Source organism: Eumetopias jubatus, unplaced genomic scaffold (assembly GCF_037043125.1).
Source record: "Eumetopias jubatus isolate StellerSeaLion01/CBP00866 unplaced genomic scaffold, mEumJub1_p1.0 scaffold_5, whole genome shotgun sequence".
NCBI lineage: Eukaryota > Metazoa > Chordata > Mammalia > Carnivora > Otariidae > Eumetopias > Eumetopias jubatus.
In genome coordinates this window covers 49,822,422-49,834,774 of record NW_028274811.1, presented here as the reverse complement: position 1 = coordinate 49,834,774, position 12,353 = coordinate 49,822,422, and the positions used below count along the sequence as shown (strand labels likewise).

Genomic DNA, 12,353 nt, shown 5'->3' with positions numbered 1-12,353 from the left:
AACTTAGAGTGAAAATGTATTCTTAAGGACTACAGTGATTCCCCATTTAATTTCATTGGCAAGACTGCAACAAATATTGATACTTAAATTTGTTTTTGGGAGTTATAAATACATATAAACACAAGTTTGCCACTTTAACTTCACATCCATTAGTATGGCTATTATAAAAACAATAGAAAAAAGTGTTAATGAGGATGCGAAGAATTCGGAAACTTTGTATACTGCTGTGAATGTAAAAAGTGTAGCTGCTGTGGAAAACGGTATTGCAATTCCTTAAAAAATTAAGCACATAATTATCATATGATCCAGCAATTCCACTTGTTGGTATGTGTCCCAAAGAGTGGAAGCAGGAACTCAAAGAGAGATTTGTACACCTGTGTTCACTACACCATTATGTGAATAATAGCCAAGTGGTGGATGCAATCCAAATGTCCATCAATGGATAAATGGATAAAGAAAATGTGGTATACACATATAATGGATTATTATTCAGTCTTAAAAGGGAAAGAAAGAAATTTTGACAAATGCTAAAACAAGATATTATGCTAAGTAAAATAAGCCAGTCATAAAAGAATAAATATTACATGATTCCAACTTACATAAGGTTCCTCGAGGAGTCAAATTCATAGAGCCAGAAAGTAGAACAGTGGATGCCAGGGGTGGGGGGAAGGGGGGCTAGGAGTTAGCATTTAATGGGTGCAGAGTTTTGGCTGGGGAAGATAAAGAGTGTGAAGACAATGGTGGTGATGGCTGCACAGCTATGTGAACATAGTTAATACCACAGAACTCTCTACACTTATGAATGTTTCAGAGATTCGTTTCAAATCATTACAAACTTTTTCTTTGTTTTGTATGTATTAAGAACACAAATAATGATACTGCTTTATTTATTTTTTTGAAGATCTTATTTATTTAATTGACACAGAGAGACAGAGACACAGCGAGAGAGGGAACACAAGCAGGGGGAGTGGGGGAGGGAGAAGCAGGCTTCCCGCTGAGCAGGGAGCCCAAAGCGGGGCTCAATCCCAGGACCCTGGGATCATGACCTGAGGCGAAGGCAGTCGCTTAACCAACTGAGCCACCCAGGAGCCCCATATTTTATTAACAATAAAAGGAAAAGTTATCTCTTGGAGAAAGTAATAAATATTGAGGTGAAAGAAAAATTACCCCCAATAATTAACTCATATTTATAGACATGTTTCTAAGGAAGATCACACACCAGGGACAGTCTGGAGCAGTGTGAGTGACCACCTGGGGTCACAGCCACAGAAACTTCCCCCACTTGCCTCCCCTCCTGCTTTGAAGGACTCATTCTTTCCTCCCATTTCCACCCCAACATAGAGGAGTAGTTACTTTTTAGTCCATTTCGTTTTCAATACAAATTAATATCGACCCCTCCACCCCCTACCCCTAGACCAACCAGGGTTGGAAGGTGCCACCATTGGTGCTGCCTTCTCTCCCCACAGCCTGTAACTTAGTGTTTTGTTCTTAACTGTATTGTGATGGTTAGAAACTTCACGTATAGTTTGTGGAAATCATAGAATTAAACATATTGCTTAAGAGAAAAAACAAAACTAGTTGTGGCCACATGATCTACAATAGGACAGGGGACTCTCCAAGAAGTGATGAGTAGAATTCCCGGGTCGTCTCTTTACAGAGGCCTGTCCTTCGAGCTGCGAACTGCATATGACAACAAAGACTTAGGATGTCACAATACCAAGCTTTGGATCACTCACCTCTGCGCTGTTAGTTGCAAGAGAAATAAGCCTTTCTTTAAAAACTGTGGTAAAACATATATAACACAAGAAATGCCATTTTAACCATTTAAAAAATTAATTTAGACCTTTTAACATGTGTTTGCCATTTGACTTTTTGGGAAAAAAATCAAGTTGTAAACTTTTATTACAAATTAAAAATGAGGTTCTTAAAAATCTCAACTTGACCAGATATGAAACAATTTAAAAACCTTTAATGGTGTATTGAAAAGCACCCAGGCTTAAAAACACACACACACACACACACAAAAACCCCAAGCACATTTATCATTACCAAAAATGGACCTCTTCAGGTAAAAATAATAGAAACCCCATGCTGCATAGATAATGCAGATTAGAAATTCTGGTTATCTGCTCAATGGGCAAAAGGCAAGCACTTAAGGTCTTCAGCTCCAGTCTTTTGCTCATTTCTTATTGCTGGAATTTCTTATTTACCTCTTCTTGTTGGATGACTAAACCGGATGATGTCAGTGATGGTAAGCCCACATTTACTTAGCCCTGCTCTTTCAGGCTTACAAGCCAACCAGTTCTCAGCTGTAGACTGGCTGGTTTTGTCTCTGTGAAATCTCATAGTTTGGGGTTTTATGGGCATCTGCGTGGGTCACCAAAGTTCCATTGGCAGGGATCTTGAGGTGGCTGCTGATGTTGGGTCTCATCTTAATTTTCCTTACTTTCTTCAACTGGAGGTCCCCTGCGGAATCGTGGTCTCTACCCCCATATACACTGTCTCACTGGTCTGCCTTGCTCTCCTGCACCCTGCTTGCCGGCGCCCTCCAGCACTTCTCCCTGCACAGGGGGTGTAGGGGGTGGGGGAGACTGGAAGAGTGGTTGCCGCCCACTGCCAGGTGCAGTCAGGTGCGAACTGTGGCCTGCAGGCAGGCCGGCACGATAGGGCCCTCCTTCTTTCCCCACCCTCACAATTCTGGTACTTCTGCGGGTAACTGTGGGGAGGATCCCCGTGATAGAGAACATCTTTAATGGTGATCATCTGCTGCGTATTTACCGCCTTGCCCTGGGGCTCCACCAGCGCCGGCCATGTTTGCTGCCTCTGTACCCTTTCCTCCTCCAACATCAAACTCCAGCCTCGCTCTCTCTTACACTGCGCGGGTATTTCCCGCGGTTATTCTTTATGGCAGTCTGGTATACAAACACATCTTCCTCGGTCTCATTCCTGTCGATGGAACCACTTTACTGTTTCCAGAACCTTTGTTGTAATGACTTTGCTGTTGCCAGTGGGTGCCACGGAGGCTACTGCCCAGGATGCTGAGCCTGGTGTTCAAAGAGCAGAGGGTGAGCGGGGGCTGGGTCACCTCCCCCCACTTGCTGCTGGTAGTGACAGTGGTGGGGACTGGGCCAGCTGCACCTCCTGCTGGGTGTGATGGTAACTAGGCCATGGGGGTGGGGCTGCTCAGAGCTCTCTGGGGTCCACTCTCCTTCCCACATCTGCTGGAACTCCCATTTTAGCCATTTTTAAGTGTATAATTCAATGGCACTAATTGCGTTCAGTTCACACTGTTGTGCAACCACTACCACTATCTGTTTCCAAAACTTTTCCAACACCCCAAACGGAAACTTGGTAACCGTTAAACAGTAATTCCCCAGTGGCCCCAGCTTCTGCCAACCACTAATCCTTTCTGAAGAGAAACAGCTTTTATCTTATTTGAGTCACTGTGCTTTTTGTTGGCTTTTGTGTAGCTGCTTAACCTGTATCCTTACACCCACAGACGCTGATATTAGGAATAGGGTACTGTTATAAGAAAAATGAAAGTTGTACAGGAAGAGAAGGTGGGGACAGATACAATGCTGGCTGGGAAGCTGGCAATCCTCATTATACCATGGGTAACATTCGTTAAAACGATTTCATGTCATAACTTGGAAGAGAACAATTACCTACTGAGGCTTAGCTCTAGGGGAACTTCTGGGGAAAACTAATGTTGGTGCATGTTTTGTTGCTATTTGTGACTTTTAGAAAGATTACGAGAGAGATGAACTCACTTGAGAATGTTCAGTTTGCAGAGGTGGAAGGAAAAGACTTCTACTAACAGAGGTTCTGTCTGTGGTTTACAATCTAGGACTTCGGATGGATGGCAGAGACAATTGCTCTGTCCTCCTAATACCAGAGAAAAGACTGTCAGATTTACTGAATTGTAGAGATTAGTTTGAGAATGCTGCCTTCCCTCCTCAAGCCTACTGTTTCAGAAGGCCCCAAAGCAGATTCCATTAAATTGAGGAAAAGCAAGAGGGACAGGGTACAGGAACCAATATAAAAAGATCTGGTAGGTTTAAGAACGACTGACCAAAAATATTATTTGGGTTGAATTATTTTAACATGAATCGGACTGGATACAAACAGACAAGAAACCTACTAAGTTTTTGAGCGTATTATATTACCAAAGGCATCACGAGCTTGGCCTGCAAAAGCTTGTGGTTATTTGATCCCTAAAGCAACCCCCAGGCTTCAAACCAGCACCAGCATGAATCTTTACTAGTAGCCGCCCAGGATATGGTTGTGGAGGGTAACAGACAAGAAAAAATTCTTGGCAGGCAAAACCAGGGATCATGTAGTACAATTGCTAAACAAATTTCTGCTAGAAAAAAAACCCCAAATCACTTTAATGAGCTCTTCAAGGAACTTCATCAGAGCAAGGAATCCCCACAATTCCTGCCAGTTTTTGAAAATTGGTACGGGCCTACTGTATGTTTTCTGTTCTTTCCTTTTCCATATAGGAGTTTTTAGTGTGGTTACTGTGTTCCTATTCTACCACTGGGCGTGTGTCCTGGGGATGAATGGACCAGACAGCATGCCCTCTCTTTCATAGACTGCTAGATCATGAGGAAGCTCCAAGTGGGGAGAGCTCCAGACGTCATGGTCTTTGAGCTCAAGGCAGTAACTGGTCATGGTCTGGCATATGGTGAATGGGTTCTACGTGTGGGGAAAAAAGGCACTCACAGTTATCTGGAGAGGGAGACTGTGGTGGAGCTGTCTAGCTGACTCTGAGAATGCATTTCTAATTCTTCCTTTTTACCCTTTGGTAATAGAATCCCCTCAGCTGAGCAAATGGCTGTCAACTGAAGACTACATTTCCCAGGTTCCCCTGCAGCTGGGTACGACTAGATGATGGTATTTGAGTCAATAGGAGGTGAATGGAGTGGATGTATGTCATTTCCAGGTCTTCTTAAGGTGTGTCTCTGTCCTTTATTTTCCCACTTCTGAATAGGCCGGGAAATGGTGACAGCTGGAATGGCCTTGGAAGTCACTTGTTAAGGGCAGAGAGGTGCTCCACTAGCCCTGGACTGTTGACTTGGTGAAAGAATACAACTTTTAGTTTATTTAACCCATTCTATTTTAATTAGAACAGCTTAGGCTGTGGCCACACCAAGGCTACCAGTGAGCAAGAGAAAAGTTAAAAGCCTTCAGGAATTAGGAGGCATAATACTCAAATAGGCATGTTGGTCTCTGAGCTAACTTCAACACTGGTGAACAAAGCAAACCCTTTTCTCAAAATCTTCCACAAAAACGAAAGAAAGACAAACATTCAGAGTACCTCTTTGCACCTTGTATTAAATGCCATTTCCATCTTCCTTCTAGTTGCAGGGATACAACATTTCTTCATGACAGGAAAGTAGTGTGGATATTTTAAGGTAATTTTATACTTGTCATCATCTGTCTTTTCTAAACTGTCAATGAAATCATCAGGAAGAGCACCTGCAAGAAATCATTTTCTTATACATCAATTTTTCCACTCATTATTAGTTTATTTAGCATTGGCATGGTGCCTTTAAGAAGCTCTAGGAATTCTGTGGAGTAATTGAAATTCAAGTAAAATAATGACAATCCTTATAATATCATTTTGACGTTACTGGAATGGGGTGATCATTAGAGGACAGGTGGCTTAGGAGATGGTAATTCAAATTATGAATAGGCTTCAGTGTACTTGTGCAGATGGTGTTTTGATGGAGAACAGGAAAAACTAAGCCAAGAAAGATCCAGAACATATTGAGAAGAGACTAGTTTAAGTTATAATGTAGGGGATATTATAAGGTAAAAAATTTCAAGGCACTGAAGGCTGTTAAACACCAGCATAAGTTACCAAAAAATATTATGAAATTTCCTCTGGAGCATCTCTAGAAATAGTATACACACTTTTATTAGCGTAAAATCTAGGCATGGTTTGGCTGTCTTTTCTGTAGAAGGGGTGATAGGTTCTGTACAAGGTACTGGATCATTTTTTAAAGAATTCTTTCAACTTTGATTTGGCAAACTGTGAGGTAAGATTATTTCTCTAAATTATATTATTTAACCAGAAAAAAACCAGAATTTTACCAAGTTCAGCCTTGGAAAATACAAGGAAGGTATCGTCCTCATTGAGGTTTTTGTTGAAGTCAATACATAGCTCACTCATTCTTTTCTTCATTGCTTTGATTTCCTGAACAGAAGATACAAATATAGAACATTAACAATAAAAAGAAACTTTCATTTTTAATGCCATCAAATAAGTTTCACTTTTATATGAAGATTGGCTTCTATGCCCAACCCTCAGGAAGTATGTTTTTTAATGATGTGTTTCATAAAATGGTTTCCTGCCATATTCTATGCTGTGTCTGTGAGGATCTGTATGCAACATATACAAAAAGGCAATCCCAGTGATGTGTTAGAAATCAGTCATAAACTGGGCACCTGGGTGGCTCAGTTGGTTAAGCGACTGCCTTCGGCCCAGGTCGTGATCCCAGAATCCCGGGATCGAGGCCCGCATTGGGCTCCCTGCTCAGCAGGGAGTCTGCTTCCCCCTCTGACCCTCTCCCTCTCATGCTCTCTCTCACTCTCTTTCTCTCAAATGAATAAAATCTTTAAAAAAAAGAAATTAGTCATAAACTCGTAAGAACTAAATAAATTTAGGAGGTAGAGTCAAAGCAGACTCAGGCACATAATATATACACAAAATGAATAGTTGCTGGGTGAATAAATGATTCTAGTAGCCTGTTAATAATTAACATCTTTCAATCTTTTCCAAAGTTTTAATGTAGACATCAGTATTTGGTGCTGAAGCAAACCAAGAGACAATTAATTCTATGGTTGCTTTGGAAAAAAGGTCATGTCTTAGTTTTATAGAACTTTGTAAACTAAGGTGATACGGGCCTTAACATTTGTATAAAAACTATTAGGTGTGAAATCAAAGGAAGCAAAAAAGGAAACCACAAGAAAAAACACGAAATATTTTTATTAACCTGTCCCATCTTCTAAAAATGCTAGATAATGAAATTTACATCAACATCACCTGGGAATTTGTTAGAAATGAATATTCTTGAGACCCACACCAAGCCAACTAAAACACACTCTCAGAGGTGGGACCCTGTACTCAGAGCTTTCACAGCTTTGCTGTAAATCATCACTTGGTTTGCATGTCTTTCACACTTGTTTCCTGTTCTACTGTGTAGAAGAATGACCTGGTAATTCTGATGTGCACTAAAGTGGGGTCTGCTGACTGAACACATACTGTGCAGCACTGTTTTTGGACACTCCAGTTGTCACCCCAAGCTCCCTTCCACCTTTCCCCCATTCTACACTAGCCCTGTAGTTTGGGTGGGATCTGACCCTATCTGAAGCTCCAGGGTAACTCTACACTAGTTAGGTAATCCCATCCCCACTAGAGTATTGACTGGTTCGGGTAAGCCAGGCCTGGCATTCTCCTGACTAAAGGGGGATTCAGGATTAGGCATATGATCCAATCTGGGCCATTAAGACACAAGGGGAGGTTCGAGGGAAGCTTCTCTACATCCTTCTGGATGGTGGATCTTCTAGTTAATATAAGCAAATAAATCTCTTCTATTGTTTAAACTGTGTCAACAGGGTTTTGTCAGTTGTAAATACATTGCAACTAATACAATGCCTCAAACAGAAATGATGACTGACCTGGAAGACCAAAAGGTAAGGAAAGGGAGATCAGTCACACATTTCTCCTCTAACTAGGCTGAAGAGGATACAAGGTGTTCGAAGGGCATTTACGTGATAGAAAGGTACCTGTATCTCAGTGGTACCTTCAGTTATATCTACTATGCTGACATCACTTGGTTTGGATGTCTTTCACACTTGTTTCCTGTTCTACTGTTTAGAAGAATGACCTGGGGGCGCCTGGGTGGCTCAGATGGTTAAGCATCTGCCTTCGGCCCGGGTCATGATCCCAGGGTCCTGGGATTGAGCCCCACATCTGGCTCCTGACTCAGCAGGGAGCCTGCTTCTCCCTCTGCCTCTCCCCCTGCTCGTGCTCTCTCTCTCTCTGTCTCTCTGTATCTCCGTGTCTCGAATGAATAAATAAAATCTTAAAAAAAAAAAAAATAGACGAATGACCTGGAAACAGATCATGGGTTATATGTCCTGTCTAAGAAGAATGATTTAATTCTGTAGCTGGATTTACTTCTGAAACTGGAAGATGGGATCAGCATTAGACAAAAGAAAAAGTTTGAGAAGCACTTTTCAGTAGCTAATCTGTCTGCCTTTAAAGGGCATATGCAGTTGGCCCTTGAGCAACAGGGATTTGAACAATCTAGGGCAACCTATATACAGATTTTTTTCAATAAATAAAGTTCAGTACTATAAATGTGTTAAATGTGTTTTTTCTTCCTTACGATTTTCTCAACAACATTTTCTTTTTTCTGGCTTACTTTAAGAAGACAGTATATAAAACATGTAACATACAAAACACATGTTAATTGACTATGTTATGGGTAAAGCTTCTGGTCAATAGCAGGCTGTTAGTAGTTAAGTGTTTGAGGAGTCAGAAGTTATATGGATTTTTGACTGTGCAGCGGGGTTGCCACCTCAACCCCCAGGTTGTTCAAGGGCCAACTGTTTTAATCATAGGGTATTCCATTCCAAAGTGCTTATATTAAAACTCTCCATCATAAAAATTTTATTACCAGTGACCAAGGGAGTGTGGAGAGTGCAAATCAACTATTAAGACCTGGAAACAGCAATAAGAAAATGTAAAATAGAGCAGGGAAAATAAGCCCAGCACACATGAAACAGATATAATTTGCAAAGGATTAAAAAAAAAAACGATTATCAGTTGTCTGTCAGTCACCATGAGATTAAGAGGAGTTGTAGAATTTAAAACCACTGACTACCAAATACATTGTAAATGGATTTGTATTATGTATGCATTATTTTCCATATTACAAATGTGTTGTTTCCCAACCTGTTTTTTGTTGTATTTTATTTATTTATTTTTTCCCAGTAAGAAAAAGAAACACAAACTCACATTTTGTACTTGTTCTGGAAGATGGAGCCCATTCCTTTTTCCCATTTTAATGGACTTTTCCAAGTATCTTCTGGCTTCAGGTTTTATCTTACTCAGATCACATGTTTCCTGAAATGAAAGAGTGTGATAACCATTTCTGTTACAATAGCGCATGGGTAATTATAAACTGTGAGACCAAAGCAAATTTATTCATCATCTCTGTTGAGTTATGAAGCACATAGGTGATTACAAGGCAGGTTCTTTTGAAGACCTAATTTCTTTTATGCTTTAGTTAGCTTTGCTCATTTAAAAGAGAAAAATTAAATAAATAAAAAGCTAACCAGAATTGCCTTGCATCAGAATCAAGAGTGCCTGTACCACTTGAAGTGTGATAAAAGAAACATTTGCATAATCTCATTCTCAGCATTCTCTACGACCATGGTCTTTTTCAAAAAACATATTCCTTATCACAAATCATCTGGATTTAATTTTCCATCATTTGCTAACCTGGTTCCACCTGAGAGGCCAAAAGAGAAATAATGGGCAAATTCTACACAAATGCAGAGTGGGACTCTTTTGCCAACATACCAAACAAGGACAGCTGGATAAAACCCCAGCCAAAGGCTTCCAACACTTCAAAAATGCTTTACTGTCATTTGGCAAGAGAGATCAAGAGACTACAGCAAGCAGCATATGAACAAGTATCTGGGGAAAATGAGTCAACACTGCACAAAAAGAAGGAAAGCTGGACAGAACATTTGAACCTGTATGCAGCAACACAAACAACATCACTCAAAAGAATGGAGGGCCCTCGAGGAGAATGGAAAATTCCCCCGGCAATAGCAAGGTAATAAAAACACCAGATGTTTCTTCAAAACAGGTGGCAGAATATACATGGCACATCTGGATGGCTGGCCAGTTCATGTCCCTGGGAGGAAATGCACTCCGGACAGACTCTGCACTCCGGACAGACTCAGCAGGTGTAATGGATTCAGTTTGGGTGAGAGCCAATGAGGGACATCTGTCTCTAGAGCCTTAGAGACATACCATTGGGTACACTCTCTCTCTCCATCAAGACCTGGGCTACCCACCTCTCAGCTTTATATTTTCCCAACTAAATACATCTTTGAAAGAACAATGTTTAGCTTTAGAGCCTGCATTTTAGATTGTTGGTGTTAAGGCTTTTGCTGCAGTAACTCTGTAATTTTTCACATTTTGTTGCAGCAAGCAAATAGTGTATTTTATTTTTTTAAAGCTTTTATTTATTTATTTGGGGGGGGAGAGAGAGAGAGAGAGAGAGAGAGAACATGCATGAGTAGGGGGGAGAGGCAGAGGGAGGATAGGGAGGGGGAGAAGCAGACTCCCCACTGAGCAGGGAGCTCTACACAGGGGCTTAATCCCAGGACCCTGAGATCATGACCTAAGCCGAAGGCAGATGCTTGACCAACGGAGTCACCCAGGCCCCCCCAAATAGCTGTATTTTAACTGAGGGTACTACTTAATACAATGATCTGTATTTCACTTTGCCTATCAATACAAAATTTTATGTTCTAGTACTAAAGCACTTTTGTGCACATTACTCACTGTTTCCTCTGCGTTTATTCTCAGTGGAGGCAGAGAACAGTTAGATACCTTTTTCCATAATAACCTCCTTTTATATCCTTGGAGAACTTCTGAGCATGCTGGCATGACTGGAGTTGGAACCCTTCCTAACTGGTATTGGCACACGCTGGGATCCCAGCAGTAGGTGCTTGCAACAGGAAGAAACCCATAATGTCTAGGGAGATAACAGGGCTGTGGGCTGGCTCCCTTAGGGATGGCTAACAGTTCAAGTCACAGTGTTCATGTGCAAGTGATTAACCTGGGTTGATCAAGGCTGGTTTTAACAGCACAAGGAAGTATGTCCTGAGGTGTGGGGCACAGGAATAGGAGTTTCTAGAAGGTATAATACTGGGTATTGTAAGGTTGGGGAACGTCTAGGCACGAGCTATGTGTAGCAGGGACAGAGGAAAAAAATCCCCCATGAGAAGGGCCTAGAAAGAGCTGGTTAGTTGTGAAGGACCCAAATATGCAGGCAGAGATCCCGAGCAGAGGGCCTTCCCAGCAGGGCAGTGAGCCAAGGCAGAAGCTGGGCACAGTGCTGGACAGCAGGTCCTAGTACTTGGGTTCATGGGTTCACCTGGTCACAATGGCCCTGAGCTTAGGCTCATGACAAGTCTCAGCAGCTGACATGAGCAGAATTCTCACTCTATGCTACACTAAATCAGGAAGGGCTCACATACAATGAGCGCCTGGACTTGCCGTATCTTGGAGTGAGTACTTGGGCTGCTACTTCAGAAAGCCTAGAAGCATACTCAGTACAGTAAACTTAAAACTCATGGTCTTGATGAGGTAAAAACTATTGACTCCTCAAAAAGGTAAGACAAGCATAAACAGGTAGAAGGATGTTCTGAGAAAAATCTGCTCCGAATCAGGTTTAATTAAAATATGACTATCTGTACTGAAATATTTGACTTACCACAGAAATGACACTTAAAATTCTGACTCAATTGTAACAAGGCATCATCTGCCAGTCAGACTCTGAGGTCTCAGAAATCTCTGGAGGGCTCTCGTAGGAGTAAAACACTTCTAAAATGTGCTTCTAAAGCACATTCCTGTCCCAGAGCTGATCATATGAATATTCTCCCTTATAATCTCCAGGCAAGATCAGAATGACAGCTTAAGGATTTTCCAGCAGGGAATCAGCCAGTACTTCTAGACTGCTCTGCTGTAGTTGCACCTTCCTTCCTAAGAATTTAATCCACTTGAATTGGAACCAGGTCTCAGACATCTTTGGGTGAAGTTTCTCCTCTTTAGGGGTGGGGGAAGGCCTAAAGTGCTCTTCTGTAATTTATATCATCTGACAGTAGAGGCTCTTAACTTTATTTAATCTCTGTGGTGACAAGATTTAGTTTCTTCCTAACCTCCTCCTATAACAGAGAGGTTTTATATAAAAGTCTGAATGCGTGTGCACGCATTTGTGTGTACACTTACACATGTGCTTGTATATTCATATCACAGACAAGAAAATGATGTTTAAATGATCTTCCTAATATCACTCAGTTATTTATTAGGAAAAATGGATAGAAACAAATTCTCCAAAATTCTTACGTTGGTACTTTCCCCAATATATTATACCACTACATTACAACACCTTAACTTATTATCATTCTTCAAAATTTCATTACAAATAAGTGAAGATTTTTTAAATTTCTCTCCAATCCTCCCCACCGTCTATCCCTTAACTGTGTCCTTTTCTTTTTAAGACCCTCACATTTCCAGTTTCTAAAATATGTAAATAAAA

General features: G+C 41.1%; 1 protein-coding gene across 1 annotated transcript in view; it reads right to left on the bottom strand.

Moving 5' to 3' along the window:
• The window catches only part of NLN (neurolysin), a 94,282-nt gene that overhangs the window by 31,859 nt on the left and 50,070 nt on the right, over positions 1 to 12,353 (bottom strand). The window contains exons 4-6 of the mRNA XM_028123915.2: positions 9,032 to 9,139; positions 6,100 to 6,202; positions 5,321 to 5,481 (exon numbers count right to left, since the gene is read on the bottom strand). Of these exons, the coding sequence (XP_027979716.1) occupies positions 5,321 to 5,481; positions 6,100 to 6,202; positions 9,032 to 9,139 (372 nt within the window). The remainder of the gene's footprint in view (positions 1 to 5,320; positions 5,482 to 6,099; positions 6,203 to 9,031; positions 9,140 to 12,353) is intronic.